This window comes from Kogia breviceps, chromosome 7, assembly GCF_026419965.1.
Source record: "Kogia breviceps isolate mKogBre1 chromosome 7, mKogBre1 haplotype 1, whole genome shotgun sequence".
Taxonomy (NCBI): domain Eukaryota; kingdom Metazoa; phylum Chordata; class Mammalia; order Artiodactyla; family Physeteridae; genus Kogia; species Kogia breviceps.
In genome coordinates, this window is record NC_081316.1 from 22,238,189 (window position 1) to 22,262,679 (window position 24,491).

At 66.2% G+C, this 24,491-nt stretch overlaps 2 protein-coding genes across 20 annotated transcripts; one reads left to right on the forward strand and one right to left on the reverse strand.

Moving 5' to 3' along the window:
- Nucleotides 1-1,716: 1,716 nt before the first annotated feature.
- On the reverse strand, nt 1,717-22,647 carry TSPAN4 (tetraspanin 4). 19 transcript variants are annotated; one of them, XM_059068964.2, is made up of 9 exons: nt 22,403-22,647; nt 17,673-17,768; nt 14,496-14,575; nt 5,698-5,889; nt 4,315-4,389; nt 3,320-3,421; nt 3,090-3,221; nt 2,934-3,017; nt 1,717-2,170 (listed from the first exon to the last, which is right to left on the reverse strand). In XM_059068964.2, the coding sequence occupies exons 3-9, from the start codon at nt 14,556-14,558 to the stop codon at nt 2,102-2,104; spliced, it is 717 nt and encodes a 238-aa protein (XP_058924947.1). In that variant the 5' UTR covers nt 14,559-14,575; nt 17,673-17,768; nt 22,403-22,647; the 3' UTR covers nt 1,717-2,101. The 19 variants fall into 19 exon arrangements, with proteins under 19 accessions (XP_058924947.1, XP_066893984.1, XP_058924945.1 ...); XM_067037883.1 differs by having other exon boundaries at nt 3,320-3,442; nt 22,403-22,577; XM_059068962.2 differs by having other exon boundaries at nt 22,070-22,413.
- POLR2L (RNA polymerase II, I and III subunit L) lies at nt 22,566-24,149 on the forward strand. The gene is made up of 2 exons (XM_059068969.2): nt 22,566-22,818; nt 23,889-24,149. Exons 1-2 carry the CDS (start codon nt 22,724-22,726, stop codon nt 23,995-23,997), a joined length of 204 nt encoding a protein of 67 aa, XP_058924952.1. The 5' UTR covers nt 22,566-22,723; the 3' UTR covers nt 23,998-24,149.
- Nucleotides 24,150-24,491: the final 342 nt, after the last annotated feature.

The following is a 24,491-nucleotide window of genomic DNA, read 5'->3' on the forward strand; positions in this document are numbered from 1 at the left end:
ACTAGGCTGGCTGGCGGCAGCCCACCTGGACACCCCACTTCTACCAGCATGGGCTTCAGGCGGGCACTTGGGATGGTAGGTCAGATGCCCCCCCCACCTGCCTGTGTCAGCCTGTCTCCCCAAGGCCCTCAGCCCCACGCTGCCCCCCGCACCCCTGGCTGTGGTCCCAAGGGCGGGGCTGTAGGCCAGTCCCCACGGCTGCCAAGGCGTGGTCGGGAGGGGAGCGAGGAGGCCATCACGCCGGGAGCAGGCACTGGGCTGCGGTGCGGGGTGCTCTGTGGGAGTTGGGGCATAAGGGGGCAGGGCCAGTCGTGGGCCCACAGCGTGCTCCGTGTCTGTGCACGTGGAGCCAGCTGGGTGACCGGATGCCGGGTACCTGGGAGGCTCCTCAGCCTAGGCTTGGAGGACGGGGAAACCAGCGAAGGGCGAGGGGGCCTGGGAACCCCACGGAGGCGCGGGCCAGCACGTGGCAGCAGGCAGGGCTGGCCCTGGGTGAAGCAGGCCCCGCGTGTCCCAGTGGGACCTCAGTGGAACCGGCCGGGGCCGACAAGGTAGCTTGGGGGCCACGAGAGAAGCTGAGTCGGGGCTGGGTATGAGGGTCTGGTGCCCACAAGTCTGCGCCTGACACGCGCGGGGGTGACCAAGGACAGGCGAGCAGCAGCTTTCCCCCAGCAGAGCTGGAGAGGTGCGAACGGGGACAGGGGCTGGGGGCACAGCTTGGCTGGCCTGTGCTCACTTCCTTCCTGCTTGTTTGCTGTGGTGCCTGAGGACAGTTTGGTTTTGGTGCGTGAACCGCTGTTACTTCTGCTGGAACGGTCCCCAGCGTTCTGGTGGCTTCCATGGAGTGAGGACAGGGGAGCCCGGTGGGGCGTGGGGAGGGGGTCAAAAGGCCAGGAGGGGCCGGGCACCCTGGTGGTCTGGGTTGTGCCGGGGTCAGTGCCTGGCTAGGCATCACCAGGCAGGTCTGCCACAGAGCAAGGATGCAGAGGGGGTGGGGCCGCAGGGCCGGCAGGAGTACGGGCTGGAAACTGAGAGTATGGGGTGTGCCATTTGGGGGGTCAGATGCCCCACAGCTAGTGAGGCCCTTGGGAGGGGAGGGGCCCATCCCCCAGCCTGGACCCCCATCCCCCAGCCTGGACCCCCAAACCCACCACCCTCCTCACTCCCCGTCAGTCCTGTTCTCAGGAAGCCCCGCCCTACCTCTGAGGTGGTTTGACCATTTCTCTGATTCTGGGCCTTGTGACAACTCCTTTGCTGCCAACTGCCTACTTATTTGCAAAATCTGTGAGTGATACTTAAGAGACAAAGTTCCCAGGAACGAAACAGGAATAGAAAGAGAATAGGAAAGATGGAAATGAGCTCCATTTGGGGAGGACACCCCTGGGGGAGGGGGAGGCCCTGAGGCTGGATGGGGTGGGGGCCACCCCACGTCAGAAGAGGGGTGTCCGCGGCACGGGCTGTAGGCGGGTCAGTGAGGCTCAGGGCTGTTCTCTGCCACGGCTTGGAGCCAACCTCACTGAGGTTCTCTTGCCATCCTCTAAAGGGGCCACCGTCTGTCTGGTCAGGGAGCTCCCCCCGCCGGGCCCACGCACATCCTGGAGCCCCACTCCAGGCACCAAGCCGGTATCGGTGGGCGGAGGATCCACGGCCACACAGGGTCTGTCTGGTGTGCCCCCCGCCCCCGGGTCAAGGCAGTGAGAGACACGGCTCGGGGGCTGCTGCCCACACACTTTATTAAGACGCACGCAGAGCCGGCTCTGGCCCCGCTGTGGAATGTGGTAGACGGGGCAGGCCCGCCTCGAGCACCAGGACAAGCGGCCCATCGCTCACCCCGCAGCCCAGCCCCCTGCCCTGCCCAGAGCCGCGGGGGAAACACTGTTCTGGAGGATACCTGGATGCAAGAAGCCCCTCCCTACTGCAGCCCCCCGCCACGCTCACAGGCCTGGCTGGGAGCCCTGCGGGCTCTGGCTGCCTGCTCCTCCCGTCCCCATGCCTGGGCTGGTGGGAGGTCCTGTAGTGGGAGAGGCAGGTGGGGACACGGTCATCTCCCCAGGGGCGACGTCCTTTGGCAGCGAAGCAGGGGTGGCGGGCAGCTGGCAGCCTACGCGCAGTAGGTGTCAGCCTTCACCACCTGGCAGTACATCGTCATGGCAAAGGTCAGGCCCAGGATCTGTGGGGAGAGGTGGGGGCTGGGCAGGGCTGCCCCAGGGACGACAGCCCGCGTGCGGCAGGCACCCCAACCCCACACCACAGCTTCCCAGGTGGCCTGGAGCCCTCTTCCTTGGGGAAGCCTCGGGCAGGGCCTGCCCCCCACGAGCCCCTTGGGCTCAGACCCAGACCCACCTTCCCTCTGGGTTGGGTTTGGCCACCCTGGGCTCCGCTGGTGGTCTCAAGGCCTACAGGTTCTGGGCTAGGCCCCCAGCAGCTGCCCTCTGCCCCTCTGTCAAACTGCCATCATCCCTTAGGGAGTGTCTTTCTGGGATCCCTGTCTGCACCCCAGAAACGGGGGCTGCCCTGACACTGCTTGACCTCAAGCTCCCCCAGGGTCCTGGCACTCGGGTCTTGCACGGGGGTTGGGGAGCAGGGACGGGCTGGCTGGACTTCACACCAGGGCCTGGGCTGCGCTGTGAGCACCGCCCACCACGGCCACTGGGTAGGTCGTGCAGGAATGGGGCTGGCACATGGGCCCTCAGCAGAGGCATCCGGTCTGTGCTTCCGCCCACGAGGAGACGGTAGGGCCCTCTGCTCAGGAGTCCGGGGCAGCCTGTTCTCTGAGGCGTCCAAGGTCACCTCCCTATGGACATCATCCCTGACTATCCCCTGTGAGCCCCACCTCTGCCTGGGGACCCACACTCCTCTGCTGCTTTGTTCCTTGGGCTCAGGCCCTTCACACAGGTGCTGGGGGGCTGGGGCTGGGGTGGGTCCCTGCGTACCTGAACCAGTGCTGTGCACAGCCCAAAGACGCCCACGGCCAGCAGGTTCTCCTGGAGCCACACCTTCACCGTCTCGTAACACGGCTGCAGGAAGAGCAGGCGTCACAGGGGCTGCGAGGCCGGCCCTCCACCCCCAGTGCCCGGGGCCAGGCTCACCGCCTTCCACCAGGTGCCGGGCGCGTGCAACCCGCAGCTCTCGCTGAACTCCAGGCAGCAGGAGTCAGGCACGCGCGTGGCGTTGTAGACCTCGAACCAGTCGGTGTAGTTGGAGACCCCACAGCAGCGGAACTGCCGGAGAGGTGGGCTGGGACTGTGCGCGGGAGGGGGACACACCCCTGCCCCGGCCACGCCCCCCGCCTACACGCGCCGGCCACACCCCGACTCACGTCTGTCTGGATGATGCTCCAGGCGTTGGTGAGGCCCACGTTGCCTGGGGTGCCGTACAGGTGCAGGCCCTTCTTCAGGTCCCGCTGTGCATACCTGTCGATCTGCAGGACAGCAGGGCCAGCCTGCGGCCAGCCCCACCTGCCTCGTCCAGACCCCCGCCCGCCCCGGCCCCCTGTGCCTTCTGTCCCCCTCCCTGCGGTAACCTCCTCCCAGAAGCCCTCAGCAGGCTCTGGCCTTTGCCCCAAGGTCTCCCTGGGCCTCCCGTGGTGCCGAGCATGGGATCCAAGTCAGACACATCAGTTAATGTACAGATGGAGACGGACGGGCGCAGAAACCCTCGGGGCTGTGTCTGCACACACGGGTTACAACCCACACCGCTCCGTGCTGCCAGCCAAGAGGGCCCAGATCTTGGCTCCTAAGAGCGTTCGTTCTCCAATAAAGGAACCAGGCTCCCTGGAGAAACGGCCGATTCCAGGGCTGGGGCGGGGAACCCCCAAGATGGTCCTGGAGCATCTTCTAGCACCAGAAAGGAGGGAGGTGCTCTGAGGGGCACGTAAGGGACGCGGGAGCCGACTGAGAGCTCCAGCCGCCAAAGCCAAACCGGATGAGCAAAAAATAACTGTCTTGGAGTATAACCCAGAGAATAAATAAAACACACGTAAATGAGCCCTCACTTGTGTAAATGAACAACTGTATGGGAGTGGGGGATGGGAGGTTTTTCCCCTCCAGCTGACATGCAGCTGAGACAGGAGCAGGGGACCCAGCCCGGGCCACCTGGGAGCTCAGAAACCTTCCCGAACCTCCAGGCCCGGCCTCCTGGGGTTGCAGTTAGAAGCAAACCCAAGGCCCGGGTCCTAGTGTCTGCCCCACAGAGCTGGGGGTCCCTGGCGTGGATCCTCAGCCCCTCCTGCCTCCTTGCCGCCCAGAGCACCTGGCCCTCGCTGGTGGGGAGGGTGGAGCACCTCACCCACACCGGAAGCGGGGGCAGCGGTACCTTGTCAGCGTAGGCGAAGAAGAGGATGGCGAGGGAGGTCTCCAGCAGGAACACCAGCAGCAGCATCACGAAGAACTGAGGGTAAGGGGTGGCCTCAGCGAGCCAGCCCCCACCTGTCCCCAGGGGGCGGGGCCGCAAACCTCAAGACAGATGCCCCCAGCCAGGTCTGCAGCCTGGGGACCACGGGGCCCCTCATGCTGCCCCACCGCCCTTGGAACCCTCCCGTCTCCATCCCAGGGGCCGCTGTCTCTCGCTCGACCTCTGAGCACAAGCCTCACGCCTTTAAGCGCACGCGTGTGGCCTGCACCTGCGTCCCTGTGATGGGTAGCCACATGGAGGGACGCCCAGGGAGGCCCCATCCAGGGAGTGGGTCCAACTGCAGTGGCCCCCAGGTCACGTCCCCAAGGGCAGCTGGGGGGGGGCAGTGCCCACTCAGGCAGGACCAAGCTGGAGAAGCCACCACCCCTGACTGCTCAGACCATCCACAGGGTGTCAGACTCCACGCGGGCACCCCAGAGGCACAGCCCCGGCGCCACGACCGGGCTGAGCAGTGGAGCCTGCCAGCACCTCCTTTCCCACCACGTCGCTCCCCCAGAAAGGAGGGCCGGGGGGCAGGGCCAGAAGCCAGGATAAGTGGGGCACACTGCTTTTTGAAGCCCCACTGGCCCCATGGGGTCCCTGGACAGAGTGGGAAGAAGGGACAGGGCCAGGGGAGTGGGCCCGGTCCCCTCCTGGGGTGCCTGATCTTGTCCCCCCTCAACCTGGCCCTGCGCTGCCCCAGGAGGCACCAGCCTCCGGACTCCAAGTCACCCCGTGGGAAAGGCCAGGGTTGGGGCCCCGCCCGTGCCCCAGCTTCCTCCTTCGTCCACGGGGCCGAAGCCACACCCTACCCGCTGCTCCGAGGGGTCCAAGCCCCGACGGGAACATCTGGAACGTGCTGGACACTTGGGGAAGCTGCACAGATGGGGGACGCGCCCTCTGAGACCCTCTGGAGGCCCCACCCGTGACAAAGGCCCCATCTGAAGCAGGTGATTTAGGACCTGGGTGGCCACCAGAGGCCTCTGTGCTGGGCACACTAATAGGTAGGGAGCCCTGCCCAGGGATCGTTTTCCTCCATTATCTGTGATTAACGTTCTCGCCTCTAAATCCATCTCCAAAGCTGAGGGTCCTGGGGGGCCAAGAGGGCTGGGACAGGAGCTGGAGAGGGAATCGTGGGAGAGGAGGTCTTGGAGGAAACAGGCCCAGTATCAGCTGGAGGGGCCCTGCCCGGCACACCTGTGGGTGTGCGTGCACACGTGTGTGTCTGCGTCCGTCAGGGAGGCCTCCCCGAGCACCGCCCCCGCCCCCGCGTCCCTCCCAGCGTGCCCCTCCCCCCGGACTCACAGCGAGCAGAAGACATTTGTTCTCCTTGACGGCCCCGATGCAGCCCACAAAGCCGATGGCCGTCACAAAGGTGCCGGCGACGATAAGCAGGTTGGCGGCCGACAGGGACGGGAAGGAGGAGGACAGGGTGGCGAAGTTCCCCTGAGTGGCCGCCAGCCAGATGCCGACGCCGAGGATGCCGCAGCCTCCCAGCTGGGCCCAGGACAGGGCGAGAGGGACAGCGCGGGAGCAGGAGGTCAGAAGCCCACCAGATCCCTGTGGCAGACCCTGGACACCCTCGCTGCCCTGCTGACCTCCCAGTCCTGTCCTGTTACGGGGGCTGGATCTCCTCCACACGCCCGCGGCCCCAGCTGTTCCCTAGGAGCTGCAGTCCCTGGAGCCCCTGCCGGCCCGCTCCCTGGCCCCTTCCCCTCGACCACTGGAGCTTTTATTGAACTTCGTAATTGCTCATTATTACAAAAATCGATTAAAACAGGAGGAAGAGGCAGAGAAGGGCAGGCGGTGATGAATCCGGGGACGGCTCTTGGCCTGAGGGGACGGGCGGGAGGGGGGCCGGGGCGAGCTGGCGCAGCCGCCGGGGGTGCTGTGGCTCCAGCCCCCAGGACTCTTGAGCCTCTGAGTCGTCTCCAGATGAAACGGGAGCAGGTGTCCAAGGCCAGGATGCGGGCGGGCAGCCTCCACACATGGCTGACCAGCCCCTGGACCTACGGCAACCTGGGCTTTGGGAGACCACCTGGGGACTGATACCTATGGGCTGGCAGCCCTGGGGGCCCTGCTCCACTCAGAACTGGGCAGCACATGGGGCCCCGCACCCCCTGGGCCCAGGAGCCTCCTCGACATCTGGCCTTGACCCTGGCAGGGACCCCCCCACCCCAGACTCAGGCCGGATGGGCCCTGAGACCCCTGCCTGAGGAGGCTTCCGCCTCCCCGCGTGTACTCACCCCGCCCCCACCAGCAGGCAGCCCTGGCTACAAGGCTGGGGATGGGGGACGCTGCTCCGCTCTCACTGACCCAACGGGGAGCACATGCCGTGCATGAAGCTGGGGCCGGCAAGAGACTGCAATTATGGGTGGGGGTGGGGGTGGGGAGCGGTGGTGCAGCTCCCAACTCAAGAGCAGGAGCTGCCGCGGGCCAGGGGCTCTGGCCCAGGCCTCCTGCAGGTGCCTAAGGTCCCTCTGGGCCTCGCCTGGGGCTGGCTGAGCGGGCCAGGAGAGCCCCCAGGCTGGAATGACAACTACAGTGGAGGTCCGGTCGGCTTAGGGCAAACACAGGGCTCCTCTCTGACCCTCACCCCGTCCCTCTTTGCACCTTCCACCAAAAACAAGAGCTTCTGTCTAAAAATTATAAACCACCCATTCTGGATGCTCCTGGCTGCGGGTGGGGCCCGGGTGGCAGCGCTAAGCATCCCAGACAGGACGGGGCTCTCGTGCCCTGGCCTGTTCATCCTGCCCATCTGAGCCCTCCTCGGGGCGGGGTTGGGGCTGCAGCTCTGGGCGTGTGCCCTGGGCAGGGGCAGGGGACCAGCTGGCAGCAGGTGACGGCCCAGAGCATCCAGCCTCACCACAGAGCTGGCCTTGGGCACAGCCCCAGGTATGGTGGGGTCTGCTGGCTGTACGGAGATGTGTGTGCCCCCCACCTGTGGGATGGGGATGGCCCCCGTGTGGCAGGCCCGGGCCAGCGGTGCGGGGACAGAGCTGTCTACGGTGCGGACCTCTGGCAAGGCCACCATGAGGGAGCAAGACTGGTCACCAGCGCCTCTGGGCACCCACAGCTGCCCAGGGGGTGCCATGATGGGACACAGAAGAGGCTGAGACAGGTGCTGGCTCCCTCAACCCTCCCACCTGACCTGAAGGTGCGGAGTGGGGATCCAAGGGGCCGTCCCTGGTCTCAGGGGCTCTCCAGGGACGCGGAGGGGAGGCTGGGGCTGGGAGCAGCCAGTGGGGCCCTGCAAACCTGCGCAGGCAGAGGGCTGCCCCGGCCAGGGACCCAGGGGCAGGCCAGGGACCCAGGGGCAGAGGCCAGGGACCCAGGGGCAGAGGCCAGGGAGGGCGAGTGTGGGGGCAGCCTCCCCTTGGAGGGAGCTGAAGTCGGGCCACTCTGGCTGCAGGAAACAGCGACCGGCCAGGCTGTCCTGGGCCCTCGCCCAGCCCACACACATCCGTCCCCTGCAGAGCCCAGCAGCGCCCTCTCTGGAAGGGTTACATCTCCAGGCTGAGCCCCCAGGCCAGGGCCCCTGCGGGGTGGCTGGGGCTGCCTCTGAGCAGAGAGGAGCATTGTTATTTAAAACCAAACGGCTGCCCAGCTGGCTCTGCCTTCAAGGGCAGCGCGGATGGCTCCTGTCAGCAAGAAAATGAGCCCCTCCGAGCTCCCTGGCCCTGTGGGGATGCATGGAAGGGCACGGAGAGGACACCGCGGCAAAGTTGCTGTGGAGGCGGGGGTGGGGGGGCATCCGGGTCGGGGGTATCCTGGAGGGGCTGCGCGCTGCCCCCAGCCTTGGTGGAAACAAAACTTCTTCACTCAACACTCCACAGGGCTTCCCTGGTGGCGCAGTGGTTGAGAGTCCACCTGCCGATGCAGGGGACGTGGGTTCGAGCCCTGGTCTGGGAGGATCCCACATGCCGCGGAGCAACTAGGCCCGTGAGCCATGGCCACTGAGCCTGCGTGTCCGGAGCCTGTGCTCCGCAACGGGAGAGGCCGCGATAGTGAGAGGCCCACGCACCGCGATGAAGAGTGGCCCCTGCTTGACACAACTAGAGAAAGCCCTCGCACAGAAACGAAGACACAACACAGCAAAAATAAACTAATTAATAAACTCCTACCCCCAACATCTTCTTAAAAAAAAAAAAAAAGGGGGGGGGGCTTCCCTGGTGGCGCAGTGGTTGAGAGCCCCCCCGGTCCAGGAAGATCCCACATGCCGCGGAGCGGCTGGGCCCGTGAGCCATGGCTGCTGAGCCTGCACGCCCGGAGCCTGTGCTCCGCAACGGTAGGGGCCACAGCAGTGAGAGGCCCGCATACCACAAAAAAAAAAAAAAAAAAAAAAGCAAAACAAAACAAAACAAACTCCACACAGCATCCTCACCTCCATCACCTCCAGCTCCGAGATGGCAGGAGAGACACCCGCCGGCTGTCACCCAGGTGCTGCCGTCACACGCACTGTGACACGGACACACAGCCCACGCCCCTCACCATCACACAGTTTGACCCACAACACGCACACACGTCACTGACACGCTGCCCCAAAGCCCCAGGCGCCCCCTCGGTCAAGCACATCCACAGTCACCAGAAACTCAGCGCTAAAAGGATGCATGCTTGTGGCTTATAAAACTACCCGTGATTTTGAAAACTGCGTAGGCAGCTTTTAAAACATTTTGGCAGGAAGATTACAGCCTCCAAGTACAGGAGAAGATGGGCCCTGTTAGACCCAGACAGGACATCAAACTCAGGACAAGTGGGGCTGAAGTCCGGGAAGGCTGGGCGCTCCCGGTCTCTCCCAGGACAGGGTGGCGGGGACGTCAGCACTGCGGCGGAGACCCCACCCCCACCCTCCCCGTGTCCCATGCGGCACCTCCCCAGCCCCACTCATTGCTGCCGGGGCCAGACAGAGGCCCAGGTGGGGCCCAGGAGCAGACCCCAGCCCCACGACAGCCTGGAAGAGGAGCCCAGCCCACCCATCGGGGTCCCCCATCCCAGCCCTGTGGTCGCCGGGGCCTCCCTGTCCCCCTCACACACACCTGGGGCACGCACCCTGCCCACCTGTCTCCCCACCGGAACCCAGCCCATTGCCTGGCATGTTCTCCCCACTTCCTGCTGTCTCTTTTCTTGTCCACACATTTTGGGGGCTGGCCTAGGTCTTGGCAGGTGGGGCCACTTGGTGAGGCCTATGTGGGAAGGGTGCCAGCCGGCCCTCCACTGCTGCCCCTCCAGCCACATGGCTCAGGGTGGCAGATGGCCGGACAGCTGGCCAGGTCCTTGGAACGGGGTGGAGGGCTGGGTGCCCACAGGGGCCAAGCCTGTGTCCAGAAGCCCCTCTCCCGGCAGCCTGCACAATCTTGGGGTGGGGGCCGGGCATGGTACGGTGACACGCCCCTCCCGGCCAAGAACAGCCACAGGAGATGGGGAGAACCCATCTCTATGAAGTTCAAGAATGGCAAAATTGGGCTTCCCTGGTGGCGCAGTGGTTGAGAGTCCGCCTGCCGAAGCGGGGGACGCGGGTTCGTGTCCCGGTCCGGGAAGATCCCACATGCCGCGGAGCAGCTGGGCCCGTGAGCCATGGCCGCTGAGCCTGCGCGTCCGGAGCCTGTGCTCCGCAATGGGAGAGGCCACAACAGCGAGAGACCCACGTACTGGGGGAAAAAAAAAAAAAAAAAGAATGGCAAAATTTATCCCCTGTGCCAGAAGTCAGGTCTGCAAGGGCCCAAGGCAGGGGCTGGGGGGACTGCTGAATGCAGGGGCTCAGGGACCATCCTGGCTGGATGTCATTCCCCAGGTGACATCTCCTCAGGCTGTCCACTGAAATCTATGCAACTGACTGTAATTAGTTTCCTTAAGCTCCATCAAGCCCCACATCCCCCCAGGCTCCAAGATGAGGGGACCGGCTCCAGCCCATCAGGGAGGTAGCCCCACTGACCAGGGACCCGCTGAGGCTGGTATCCAAGGAGGAGGAGCGGTGCCCTGCCAGGGCCGCCGGGGAGCAGACAGGGGGCAGGCCTCGGATGGGGAGGTGGGGCCGGGCCCCCAGGCCTCTCCCCTGCCCCCTGCCCCCTGCCCCGCTTAGTTGCTGAGGCCACACCTCTCTGCCCCAGACAGAACTCCCAGGGTCCCCGACCAACTGCTGCCACAAACTCCCTAATGGGAGTGGGACGGCTCAGAAATGGATGCTCATGCAGGACTGACATCCTGTGGCATCCTGACCCCTCACCTGACCAGGACGGCCAAGGACCCCCGCTTCGGGCTGCCCGCCCACCCCGGCTCAGGGTCCCCAGGCAGCAGGACCCCCACTGCCCTGCCCCACCCTGTTGCAGGAAGAAACCGGAGCCAGAACACACAGACGCCCCCAGCACCTCCAGAAGGCTGGGGCCAAGAGGAGCCACGGGGTCTGAGGTGTGCAGGCCCCCGCCCTGCGCCGTGCCCTCCGGCAGGGCGCCCTGCACGTGCCTGTTTCTTCCCCAGCGCTGCACAGCCCTTTGCCAGCATCTTCCACCGGTCTCAGGGCGTCTCGCCCAGAGGCCAGCGACAGCAGGCCAGGCCTCTGTCTGTAGCTCATCGAAGGGGAAAACCAAGGCCCCCCTGTGGTGCTGCTGGGGAAACTGAGGACCCCAGGAGGGCAGGACTTGCCCGGAAGCCTGGGCGGCAGGCAGGGCTCGACCCCCAGCCCAGCCACACAGACAGACCCTGCCCACACTGCAGGGGGAGGCGGAGCAGGGAGGCGTCCAGATACAAGACCAGGAGGTGCCCCTGCCAGGGAAGCAGGGAGCCGGGCCCTCAGCTGGGCAGGTGCGGGCTGGACTACACGGCTGAGGTCTGGGTGCGGCCCCCCGGCCAGGGGAGCCCAGAAGCACCTTCCCCTTTCAGAGCCAGCCCTGCCTCTGCCCAGGACCACCCCCAAACCAACAAGACCGCCCCTGGGGCCACAGAAACTGCCCCTGGGGGAGCCCTGAGCACCCACCCAGAGGTGGAGAGGGGGAGGGAGAGCACCCCAGGGGCTGCTCAGCCCCCGCTCCTCCCCTCCTGGGCACCCCCCTCCCCCACACATAGCCCTACTCACCAGGAGACACACCTCACTCAAGGACCCTGGCCCTAAGCTGCCCAGCACCTGTGCACGCCTGCAGGAGGGCAGCTGTGTCCCCAGTGGAGCTGTCCCTGCCCCGTGAGGGTCTGGCTGCCACAGGAGGGCAGGTGGAGGTCTCGGGGTCAGTTGGCATCGGGGCCTCTCCTCCCCTGGGAGCCCGCCGGCACCTTCCTGGATCCACATGTCAGGGCACCCAAGCTGCGATCCCTGGTGACAACGTGCAGGCGTGTTTCCTCTCCCGAGATGGGCCAATGACCCACAGGCCACGCAGGACCAGGCAGACCCACCCCAGGACAGATGGGTGATGCTTTCCAGCCCCACTGGTACCCGAGGCTGGAGGCCTCAACCCTGCCCTTCCTTCCAGTCCCCATCCAGAAGCCCCCAGGGAAAACCCCTGCAAACAGGGCACACAGAGTCAATTAACTTCAGAGCCCGCCCTTCCCCCAGCCTCAGCAGAAGGCGCTGCCCCGAACTGGGGATGGAGGGGAGGGGTGGGCGGGCGAGGAGGCGAGCTTAGGCCCGGGAAGAGAGACCTGCCAGGAGTGCAGGGGCCCAATGGGGCCAGGTGTGGGTGACAGGGCCTTGCAGGGGGTCTGCCTATGGACAATGGGGGCTCTGAGGTGACTCCTGAAGGAAAGTGGTGCCCGGCAGGGGCTGGGGGGCCGGAGGAAGCCACGGGGAGGTCGCTGCATCTTGACCTCCAAGCAGGTCCACGGGCCGGGATCCTCAATCCCACTGTTCCCCGCAGCTCCTCCCAAGTGGGAAATGTGGGGGGGTAACCTACCCCTCCTGCGGGGACTCCGCACCCCCAGACAGCAAACGAGCCAGGCTCCCGGGGAAGGGGTGCTCTAGCCCCACCCCACCCCCCTGCTGCCTGTCAGCAGCAGCAAGGGCCTGGTTGACAGCTGCACAGGGCCCGGGGGATGGATGTCCCGCCGGCCCCCCTACCATGCTCACAACCCCTGGCCTCTGGCGTGTTTCCGTGGGCCCCTTCTCTGACCCCGCTGGGCACCAAGGTGGGGTGTGAAGAGGCCAAGACAGCACACTGGCAGGGGTCCAGTTTGCTTGGCTGGGGAGTGTAATTGTTTTTTTTGTGTGTGTGTGTGGTATGCGGGCTTCTCACTGTTGTGGCCTCTCCCGTTGCGGAGCCTGATGCACAGGCTCAGTGGCCATGGCTCATGGGCCCAGCCGCTCCTCAGCACGTGGGATCTTCCCGGACCGGGGCACGAACCCGTGTCCCCTGCATCGGCAGGCGGACTCTCAACCAATGCGCCACCAGGGAAGCCCTGGGGAGTGTAATTGGATAATAAAAGGGAACTGGATTTTCTAGCCCAGGAGGGGATCCCAGGGGGTTCCTGAATTGTTCTTTCCTGGGCTGAGGACGTCATCCATGGCAGGAATCAGTGGAGTGTGTCCACCCTGCAGCTGGTACGGATGCTCCTTCAGGGTTCACAGGGCAGACACAGTTCGGCCTGGGGGCCCATCAGGGTGGGCTGCTCTCAGAGCACAGGCCCGCTCGAGGGGCCTCCTCTCCTTTTCCGGGCAAGCAGGTACCCGGGTCACTGGGGAGGTCAGGGAAGGGGAGAAGCAGGTCCTGCCCACCGCCTGGGACCATCCCCCACACCTGCTGCTCACCCCCCGGTCAGTCCACCCCCCTCACTGCTCTCACCACCATCACACCTACGGCTGCCAGCTCTGGTCACACTGCCACCTGCAGCCTTCTCCTGTCACACTGCCTAAGGCACACCGACCCTGCCAGCAGCTCACTGCTCACTACACCTGTGCTCACTGCATCTGGTCAACGTCCCCCGCCAAGAGAAAACAGTCACCTCTGCACATGCCTGGGCACATCTCCAGCTGTACCCACCTCTGCTGCTGCCTCCTGGCCTCTCAGGGGGCTCCTCCGCTCTGGGCCCGGGCCTTGCCCCTCCCAGGAGCCCCTTGCAGAGAACAACTCTTTGGGTGACTGCCTCGGGAGGGGGCAACTGGGGCAGGAGCCTCCCAGGCTGGCCACCCCTCCCAGCGACCCTCCCACTTCCCAGGCCAGGGTCCAGGAGAGAAGGGATGTGCAGAAATGCGGCCCTGGTTTCTGAGCATTTCTCCTTAACTGGACCTCATGCAAATGAGCTTACAATTGACAGCCTCCTCCTGGGGTCCAGAGCCCAGACAGGAGCCAAAGCCACGCCTCCTCACTCCCAGTTGTGGCAGAAGGGTGGGAGCAGAAAGTGACCTTGGCATCAGCTCTCCACCAACCCTCCCTCAGCCCAGCCAGTGGCGCCCAGGCCTGGCCAGGCGTGCTCCAGTTGGTCAAGTGTGACACCTGCCACAGCCCGAGCCCAACACCCTCCCTGCCGTTTGGGTCTGGGTGGCAACTGTGTCCTCCAGTATGGGGGGACGGGGGCCACCCTGTAGCACCAACACCTCTACCCTGGACACAGGCACCTCCTCTGAACAAACCCAACCCACCTCAGCGAAAGTTATGGAAGCCCCAGTCTCCCGCCGACTCCTCATCCCGCCCAGGGTCTGGTCCAGCCGGAGGGCTCACCCACACACCCACCCCTCTCCCTTCCCTACTTCGGGAGGCTGGGGACCGTCTCCCCAGGTGAGGTCCCTGGAGCCAGCAAGGCCGGTCTGCCGGGGAGGCGAGTGCAGAAAGGACATGGTCTGCGCCCACGAAGAGGGAGGGAAGGGACGGGAGGGGAAGGCACCAGCGGCTCAGCGCACCGAGAGGGGCTCACACCAGGTAGAGGCCGGGCGCAGGGCCCCACGCCGACCTGCGGCAGGTGCGGGACAGGCCGGTCTCAGGAAGAGACAGAGAGCGGAGAGGACGCGGGGCGACCGCCGAGAGTGCAGAGGCCCGGCGGACCCCAGCGGCACCGGAAACCCTCCCCAGGGGCCGGTCCAGCCCTGGCCCCCGGCGACCCCAGGCACACCCCCCAGCCCGCGTCGCGGTGGTGTCTCCCCCCCATTCCAGCGCGAGCAGCGACCCCGGGGCCCCGCCGCCACTCACCCAGAAGAGCAGGTTGAAGGCGAACATGAGGTACTTGACGCCCTGCAGGCAGCCGTGCGCCATGCTGCAGCGCTTCAGCTCTAGGAGGAAGATGAAGGATAGGTCCAAGTAGAAGACCACGTACTTGTTGCCCTTGGGCGACGTGTAGCGCGCCTGGGCCGCCTTGGGGCCGGGGTTGGCGTGCAGGCCAAAGAAGGGGCCGCCGCGCGCGAAGCCCGGCTCCTTGCCCGGCGGCGACGGGCTGCACCGGTACGTGGACTCGTCCGTGCTCGAGCGGCGCATCGCGCGGGGCCGCCGGGGGCGCCCCAGGATCCGCGCCCCGGCCCGCGGGGGGTGCGGGCGCGCCGCTCCGCTCGGACCCGCGGCGGGCCCGGGACACCGGCCGGCCCGCCGCAGCCCCGGCCCCGGCCCTGCCCCACGTTCGCCCGCCAGCCTGCCCGCCAATCCGCGCCTGCCCCGCCCCCGCGAGGACACACACCCCCTCCCCGCCTCGCCGCCCCGCCCCTCAGATCCGACCGCTCCGCCCCGCGCCCGCCAATCGCAGCCCCGGGAAGGTGCCCCCGCGCCGCCCTCGGCCCTCGGCCCGTGCCGGCGCCCCTCGCCCTCTCCCTCCCCTTCCCCGCCCGGCCTGGGAAGCGCGGTAGGGGGCTGGGGGTGGGCGTCCAGGCAGCTCTCAGTCCCGGGTGCGACGGCCCGGGCCTTGCCCCGAAGCCGCAGCGCGCCGGGACCCCGCTGCCGGCCGGGCTCTGAGGCCTCCGACCGCAAGCGAAACGCAAAGCGCTGTGCAAATGAGGGGTGACCCAGTTGCTGTCTGGTGGCGACTAGCGGCAGCTCCGGCCCGGGCCCCTGGCCCAGATCGAAGTAGCGCGGGGAATGCAGCTGGAACCCACCGGGGGTGCACACTCTCCAGCGGCCCACCCTGGGCTGAGCCAACGCTGCGCGGGGACTCCAAAGCTCCCGCAGCTCACACAGGACAGGGGTCAGCCTGGGGGATCCAACCTAGGGGCGGTCCTGGGAGAGGGAGCAGAGTTGTGGTCTGAAGGACAGGCCCCTCAGAGGGGCCAGGGCGAGGGAGAAAAGCGGGGAGGGTGCTCTGGGGCACCCTGGGTGCCCAGAGGGTGGGTCACTCTGCAAGGCATGAGGGGAGGTTTTCAGACTTAAATGGAGGGGCCGGACACACAGGAGTGCAGGAGTCATGACTGGGCACCCAGAGACAGGCCGCCTGCAAGGCTGGCGGCCCACTCCAGGCCCAGAGCTCACGCAGGCCCCCCTGTCCTCCTGCCATGGTCCCATCTCCCTGGGCAGAGAGCAGGCCCGGCATCACCGGCATGTGACATGTGCCTGTGACACATGTCACACAGGACCCCTCTCTGGTTTGACGCTGTGCTGCCACTGTCTTGAAATTCTCCATGATTTTTGACCAAGAGGCCCTGAACTTCATTTGGGGCCCCATGCTGAGGCCCTCCCCGACACATCCACACAAGCCGGGTGACAGGGACACAGGATGCTCCAAGGCCCCTTGCACCGGCGGTGTGGTATGCATGCGTGCTGCCATGCAGACACGCGTCAGGAGCAGCCTAGAAGTCACGGGGGGGAGACTCCCCTCAGCTGTGCCTCCACAACCCACCCATTGGTGGGGGCCCTGGGGTGTGTGGGGAGGACCTCAGCATGGGGCCCAGATGCCTCCTCCCCATCTGCCCTGGGCCCCTCAGCTCAGCAGGGGAGCCAGGCTTGGGGGTAGTGGCCGCAGGCCTGGACGCACCCCGCACCCTGGACTGGGCCTTCCCAGTCACTGAGGCCTCCCACCAGTGGCGTCTGCACCATTGGATGGTCCCAGAAACTGAAGTCCAAAGAGGGAAGGACTCGCCCCAGGTCAGTAGAACTCAGATGGGAGAAAAGAGGAAGAGAAGTGGGGGAATAAGAAGGAGGAGGAAGGTGAGGGCGGGGGAGGAGGCCCGTCAGTGACAAAGTGACAGATTGAGAGATTGAGAGGTGCCTGAGGTAGCACGTCTGGGGGATGTCTGCTGGGCTGGGGGGCCCATGAGGTCTGGCAGCCCTGCAGGACCCTGAGGACCACTGCACCAGCCCTGCGCTGCCCCTGCGGGCTCTGAGGAGAACTGCAGCTTAAGCCCCCAGGTCGGTGTCCTTGCAAGGTCCTCCCTGAGCCCAGCTGGCCCTGGCAGGGAGTGGGGACAGGAGAGCCCCAGCATCCCTGCCTGCCCATATGCCAGCCAGCCTGGGGCTTCCCACAGTCCCTCCACCCTGTCCTCCGCCAAGGATTCTTTGGCGTGTCTGGACCCCTGGAAAGGGATACAACGGTGACCACACACCAGGGGCCCAGTGGAGAAGTGAGCCTTGGAGGGCCCCCATCTGGGCCCTGTAGAGACCACTGGCCACAGCTCGGCCCAGAGAGCAAGTGGCAGCCGGTGACCCCTGGAGATCCTGGTGAACTCCAGCAGCCTCTGGCTACCTTTCCCTCGGCCCAGCTCAGCCAGCCCCACACGCCCAAGCCAGGGATGGACACTCAGGGCCCCGAGAGTCGCAACGCATGAGAGGGCCTGCGCTCACATGCACACTGGACCCAGGAGGGCTGAGGAGGGCTGAAGGACATGTCTGTCTCCCCAGCCTGGTCCCAGGGCCTCTGAGGACAAGGGTGGGGTCCTCCCCCCGTTGCCCATCCTCCGCTTCATCACACTGCAGCTCAGTGCAGGGGTGGAAGGCCGGCCTGGGTTCCCACGATGGGGCCCAGCACCCAGGCTGCCCTCTCCCCAACCTCCCTCAACCAACACCATGCCAACACCCCCAGAACTCCTGCCAAGCCCTCTCCTGATTCTAAAACCTAAACCCATCACTCCAGGTAAGCCTGTGAGTTTGAGCTGAGATTAAACCAGACCACCAAGGATGACAGGGACAATGGCAATGAGGACATGAGCACATCAAGACCACCAAGTGGGGTGCTTCCCAGCCAGCCCCAGGGACCCTGTCCTCAAAATCCAGCTGTTCCTCCAGCAGTGGGACCCCGGTGAGACATACTGAGAGGGTGACAGCTGGCTGGCTCAGCCTCAGTCTGTCCCGGGACCAGGAGAGTATCCAGCCAGCAAGGCCCTTGGGCCAGGCGTGAGGGAGGCCAGGAGGCCACACAGCGCCGCCCCCACTGCCCCACGGGCCGCGACGTACCTGGGCTTGCGGCAGGGCAGAAGGCAGGCGGTGCCCGGCGCCCCTGGAGGCCGGCCAGGTAGCAGGTGAGCAGTCAGCAAGGCCGAAGCCGGAGCTCTGGGGAAGGAAGACGAGCAGAATGGAGGCCGTGCTGCATCTCGTCCCCAGCGTCTGTGGGGCCCCCCACTCAGGACCGGGTCCCCACAGGGGCAGCTGGGGGCTGGGGGGTGGTGCACGCAGACTCGGGGCCAGAGCACCAACCAGCGGCCCAGACCAGGGGGCTGCGTCCTCACCCTCATTCACTCAGCCTTCTGAGATGCCCTGGCAGACACAAAGTGCCCACTGCAGACATGCACACAGAGGACACACGTGTTCAGAGATGGGGACACACACGCGGACTGAGGGCCCTGAGACCAGCCGGCATTGTCCACTCATCCCGAGGTGCCCTGCCCCCCACGCCCTCCTGGGTTCCCAGCAGACAGATGCCATGAGCCACCAGCCTTACGCTCTCCCCAGGGAGCCAGCAGGCGATGACTCACACGGGGCCCATGAGTCTGCCGTTGGCACTCGAAGGGGGATTCTGTCCTCCCCTACCAGCCAGGGAGCTCACACGCCGCTCTCGTCATACCTCACCCCTCAGACCAGAGGCTCCTTGCAGCCTGGGGGTGGGGCAGGTGTCTTTCCAGCGGCCCAGGGGCAGGAGGGGACAGCCACACTGGCACATGCCCACCCCCTCACAGCCATGCCCTCGTGGGCAGCCCACTGCCAGCCGGTCCACTCAAACCCACACCTGGGGCAGACATGAAGCCACTGTGCGGGTGGAGGCCCCGGCAACCTGAGACCTGTCCCTTCATTTAGGGGGACGAACGGCACCCACCAGGGTGGGGCGAGGAGGCACGTGGGCCCAGGGCCCAGGACCCCACCCCATCGCCCTCAGCAACCGCTGTGCCTGGGGAAGACGCGTCCGTGGAGGGGTTTCAGGCCCAGTGACACATTGAGGGCAGTGAGTGGGTGGGAGGCACGCGCCCCTCCCATGTTCTTTGATGAACCCCCTGCCCAGGAGCTGAGGGACCCAAAGCCCATAGCCACACTGCAGAAGCAAAAGACCATGCATTGCAGCCCACCACCCCTCCAGGCCTAAGGCTGCGTCTGCACGCCCCACACCCCCAGACCCGGGCGCCGGGGGGACAGGCCTCCCAGTCAAGCCCTACTGGGCAGCTCCACCAGCACCCCTCACGGCGACCCACCCTCCTGGCCCCCACCCAAAGGTACCACTGGACCCTCCATGAATAACCTCCCCCCCTTCTGGCCCCCACAATGCCCCTCCATGAGTCCAGAGCCCCCAGCCCCATCTCAGGCATCCCAGGCACAAGCCTGCAGTCAGGGTATGGGTGCAGGGCCCGAGAGCACCGGGATGGCCCTCTCCCTCACCCAGGCCCAGCCTCCTCCTCCAGAAAGCCTCCTTGCCCCACTCCCTGCTCTGGGCTTCCTTTGAGCACAGGTTCCGACGTGCCTGCGTCCCCCGGAATGGCACGCACAGCCGGCAGTCGGGATGGGGCTGAATGAGAACCCCGTGACAGACCCTCCCGTAGCCTGCCAGCCCTAGGCTGGGCCCTCTGAATTCTCCAGGGCTCCAGGGCAGGGGCAGGTGGGGACCCTGGGGGAACGTGAGCCACCGGAGGTCGTGGGTGCCTACCTGGCCAGACCAAGGTCTAACTCAGAGAAGGACCTCCCCGAACGCCGAAACAGAGCTGTCCCCGGCGGCCTTGGAGGCTGGGGTGGACGGGCAGCTGCCAGTGGCCGGCCACCCTGAGCCTCAGCAGTGGAGTGGCAGCAGGGCCTGGCCCGGGGCGCACATGCCAGCGGCAGCGCAGGCCGAGAGGGGTCGGCCTTCCTGGTGCCACTCTGGCCCCTGCAGGCCCCAGAGCCCACCCAGGCCCGCATACCCTCCCCCCTCCCCCCACCCAAGCTGCAGCCCCTGGGGCTGGGGGACACCCCCTCCAGGGGAGGCGTCCCCGAGGAAGAGGCCGCCGAGGGGTCCCCAGGCTTCCCCTGGGCCCACGGAGGCCAACCCCAAGCTCAGGGCCCTCCCCTACCAGCCTGCTGCCCCCACCCACCCCAGGCCCCGGGAGCACCCTTCTCCAGTGCCCACAGTGTATGTGCCCCACCTCAGCGCTGACACCCCACCCGCCCCCTCCTGGGCGGTGCCCTCCGGGAGCCCCACGTGGGGCCAGGCTGGCAATCACATGATCACGTTCCCAAAGGCCATGGGCCCAGCCTGTCCACAGGGTCATTAGGCTGGACCAGCTCAGCCTCAAGCACTCCTGCAAATACCACCATTCTCGAGGCCCCAGCCCCCGGGGCCCAGAGGGTTACCGTAGGTGCTGCAGGTGGGCAACCCCGTCGGACCCTGGGGAAGCGTCCGAACACCCCGCTCACCCCACCGCGTGAGCACGAGTCTACCCAAAGCAGCCGGGGCTCCGGGCTGAGCCTGGGACCCCCAGGCCCCCACAGGCAGTATGCGGACCCTCCAGCTGGGCAGCGTCTGGTTCCACCCACGCTTCACAGATGGGGAAGAAGCGGAGGCTGTGATCCAGGACCGGGGGGCAGGGTCAGCTGACTCCCAGCCTGTTTCCAGGACAACACTCAGGGACAGAGGTACTTGGCAGCTAAAACTTCAGTCGCTAATTTCCCCTTGTCTCCTGCCTGCCCTGAAGTGACCCTCCTCTAGCAGGAAACAGGGCTCTTGGGTTCCAAACCACATGTGAGCACAGCCCTCCCTCCCTGTGCCCTCACCCCTGGGGGCAGGACACCCCATTATCGGAAAACCAGCGCCTCACTGCCCCTGCCCCACCGCCGGCCCTTCCCAGAGGTCTGGGCCACATCTGTGCTTACATCCCCACTGCCCCTGCAGGCAGCCTGGCCCCGCTCCCCCTGACCCCGTGTGTTGGGCTCCCGGGCGCCCTCCTGCCCCTGGCCACCCTGAGGAGAGCCAGGCCCGCGCCCCAGCCTGCCCCCCCACACACAAGGGGGCCAGCTGAGCAGGGGGCAGGGCTGACCTCTGAGGCTCCCCTGGGTCCTCAGGTCTAGCCTGGCCAGGCCTGAGCCACGGCAGAGTGGAGACAGGGGGTCAAGTGCCCCAAGGGGCCTCTGTGCACATGTGTGTAGGGGGCCTGCACACAGGCAGCCACACTGCTCCCCACGGCCTCTCCTGGGAAATCAGGGAGCTGGAGGGAGGAGACTCCCCCAAGTCTACACACAGCTCTCAGAATTCCAGGAATGTCAGCTTGGCTCTCGGGCCCCTCGGTCTCTGGGAGTAAACAACTTCTGGGGCCAGAGCAGGGTGAGGCGGACCATGGGCCCCTCCTCCAGGAAGCCTTCTGCCTACACCCGCTCCTGCTCCCCAAGAGCTACCCAGATGGCATCCCAGACCCCTACCCTGTCTCCCTCACCTCCACAGGTGCGGCAGCCTCTACTGCTGAGCCCGGCTCCAACCCCAGGCCACTGTGACTCAGGCCCCTGCCCCCCGCCGGGGACAGGATGTGTCCCGTCAGCCTGGGAAGGGGGGCCATTGGGCAGGGAGGTGGCCTCTGCTCGTGGCTCTGCACGTGGCAGGATGGGGGATGGCAAACGTCACTGGGGAGGCTGTCAGGGCCCAAACTTCAGGCGGGCAGAAGTTCTGCTCAACCTCTCCAGGACCCTGGGGACCCCCATCTCCCTGCCCCTCAACTAAATCCAGACTCGGTCACCCACCCTGAGAGGACTGTCAGGCCCCACCCACCCCAACCAGAAATCCAGACGCCCCAGACCAGCAAATGTGCCCAGACTCTTCATAGGTGCCTAAGTTACAGGGGCCACTGTGAGACACATCCACCTTCCTCAGCCCAAAGCTCACCTCCTCCAGGGAGCCTTCCCTGCTTCTCACGGCACACAGTCACAGGATCAGGGGGCTCACCCCAGGCCATCTCCAGAGACACAGCCTCCCCCCCCTTTAAGTCCTTCATGGCTCCTGCTCCGTCACCTCCAGCTCCGACACCTACTCTTGTCCCACAGGTACAGCCTCCAGGCCTCAGCCCATGGGTCCCCTTTGCCGGTATCTGTCCTGCTCCCTCACACACACTCGGGATCCCTTGTCAAGGCTCAACTCAAAGGATACCACTTCCACAACGACCCGCTGACCATCCTCCCGGTCCTCAGAGATCCGACGCTCCCAGATCGCAGGCGCCCGACTCATCAGAGCCTGGCCTGGGACGGGTGCAGCCAGCCCCATCTCGCAGCCCCTCCCCCGGGAAGAAGGCAGGAGGGACAGGGGCGAAGCGGACCGAAGCGGCCCTGGGGGTTGGAGCGGCCGGCTGAGCCCGCCACCCGCCGGGTCACTCGCACCGCGCCCTCCCGCCGTCAGGGATACGGGCAACTACCGGGCCGGGACCGTTACTGTGCGGGCGATCGGGCTGGGCGGCGACTCCGAGGGTCCTCCAAACTCAGCGCAAAGACCCCCGGGTGTCCACGGGCAGCGGCTCCAGGTGGAGAGACCCTCCCCCCTTCCTGGTTCCCACTGGCCGCCGGTCAGCCGCTCTCCTCGCCCGCAGCGGGGTCGCCGCGCCCCGGCCCGGCCCGCAACTTGTTGCTGAGACTCGGCTCGGGCTCTGCTCCCGGGGCCTGAAATTCGCGCCGGCTCGGCTTGGGCCTGGGCCCGGCTCGGGCGCGCGGGCAGCGGGACCCGGACTGCATCCCCGCCGGGGGCGCTATACCTGCGGGCCGTCAGCTCGTCGCGCAGCTGTCAGTCATGCGGACACGAGAAACGCGAACGCCGCCGCCGGGCCCTTACGGCCCCACCCGGACGCCGTAGGCCAGGATGTACCAAAGCGGCAGGCGGGGAGCGCCGCCTGCTCCTGCCGCAGCCGCGCGGGCCTCGGAAACTCGTCGCGGAAGGAAGCGGACGCCAACGGCACCAGGGCAGGCGGACGGCCGGGCACCCCCCGCGCCATGGGCGCGCCCGGGGCGGGGCCGGAGCCGAGAGCGGAAGCGCCGCGGGATCGAAGAGCTTGGCCGTTGGCTGCTCCGGTGCCGCCATGATTATCCCTGTGCGCTGCTTTACGTGCGGCAAGATCGTCGGCAACAAGTGGGAGGCCTACCTGGGGCTGCTGCAGGCCGAGTACACCGAGGGGTGAGGCGCCGGGCCGGCCTGGGAGGGCCTCCAGCGCGGTCGGGAAGCGCTCCCCGGGCCGCCAGCCTGCGGGGCAGGGGAGGGTGGGTCGTGGCCTGAGGGGCCTGGGGGGACGGGTCCCGGCCCGCGGGGTCGGTGTGTTGGGCCGGTGTCAGGGGGTCCCAGTCTGCAGGGCGGGGGCGGGGGCCACTCACATTAGATTCCACGTGACCCTAGGCGGGCGAGCTTTCAGTCTTGGAGTCTTTTCCATCCCTGTTCTCTGGACCTGCTCTCAGGAAAGCGCCCCCCCCCGCCCCCTTAGTTTGGGGAGGGGAGGGAGTCGGGCGTCAAGCTGCTGCCATCTGGGGACTCCTAGGTATCCTGGCGAGTCTCGTCGCCTCCACGGCAAATAAGCCCTCAGCCGCCTCTGTCCACCTGCTCCCTAACTTCTTCTCCCCGCTGTTAGGCCCACCCCCGTGTCCTGCAGGCTCACTGGCTTTTTTAGGACATAGGACAAGCTTCCTGACCACATAGGCCCCATCATCAGGCTATTGTGGGGGTCCCTCTTCTGTGCTTACTTACCCCTTAGCACTGCAGTTACCACAGTGCCTGGCTGAGTCCCTACCCTGGACTAGAGTCTGACCTTGGGCCCCTGTGTGGACAGCCCCATCCTCATCACATTTGAACCTCTGGATCCCGGGGTGTGCCAGGGAGGCGTAGGCTCTTAGTGCAAGTGTGTCGGATGAATGGGGAAGCGATGGATGGCCTTAGTATTTGCGCCAGGTTCCGAGGAGGCTGCTGAAATGACCAGAGTGCAAGTGAATGCTGGCAGCCTGCACGGGACCCCTCCCCAGGATGCCCCAAGCAGGGGCCCACCCTACCTGGCCTCCCCTTTCCCAAGCCACCGCGTTGTCTGCACACCAGAGGTCTTGAGGGTGACGGGTGGCGTCTCTGGGAAATGAGAGAGGTGTCTCCCTCCCCGACATGGGGAGCAGAGCCCACTGCAGCTGAGCAGGGCTTGCTCCAGCTGGGGCAAAGGTCCTCCATCTGCCAGGACGAACAGGCTGCAGCCAACTTTCTCCTCGCCTCAGGGATGCCCTGGATGCGCTGGGCCTGAAGCGCTACTGCTGCCGCCGCATGCTGCTGGCCCACGTGGACCTGATCGAGAAGCTGCTCAACTACGCGCCCCTGGAGAAGTGACCCCTGCCCGGCAGGCTACATCTCGTTCCTTGGAGGTGTGGGGAGCTGGAAGCAAGGCCCGCCCACCTGTTGTCCTGTTGGCATGGGTCTCCCTCTCTGGAAAGAACCATCCAGTAAATGTTTTTGAGGACCACAAGGAGGTCCTGACAGTTGGCCTGGCTCTGTGGCACTCCCCGCCGCCCGCTCCTGTGTCCTGCCTCTAACATGAGGCAGCTTGGGGGTGGGTACGGCCTGGGAGGAGGGAGGGCCATCCCCACGGAAGCACTCAGCCTGGGGCTTCTTTCCTCCAGGGCTTGCACTCAGCTCCGCACAAGGCACAGATGTCGAGTGCTTGGGTTGGGGGCACGGGGGCGCTGGCATCGCCACAGCGGTGTTCCGGGCGCCCTTTGGGCTGAGGACAGAGGCCCTCGTCCCCTCCTCCCCGGTGTCTAAAGAACCTCGAGGTTTTTCTGAGTCCTGAGTAGAGTGCCCGCTGTGGTTACAGACGCCCCTCT

Bases quoted from the DNA above. Each gene is read 5' to 3' on its own strand.
- POLR2L (XM_059068969.2), top strand. From the start codon at position 22,724: ATGATTATCCCTGTGCGCTGCTTTACGTGCGGCAAGATCGTCGGCAAC. The intron at 22,819-23,888 runs GTGAGGCGCCGG...TCCTCGCCTCAG, and splicing joins CAGGCCGAGTACACCGAGGG to GGATGCCCTGGATGCGCTGG.
- TSPAN4 (XM_067037877.1), bottom strand. From the start codon at position 14,558: ATGGCGCACGGCTGCCTGCAGGGCGTCAAGTACCTCATGTTCGCCTTC. The intron at 11,693-14,495 runs GTGAGTGGCGGC...CGTTGTCACCAG, and splicing joins CCTTCAACCTGCTCTTCTGG to GGATCGCAGCTTGGGTGCCC.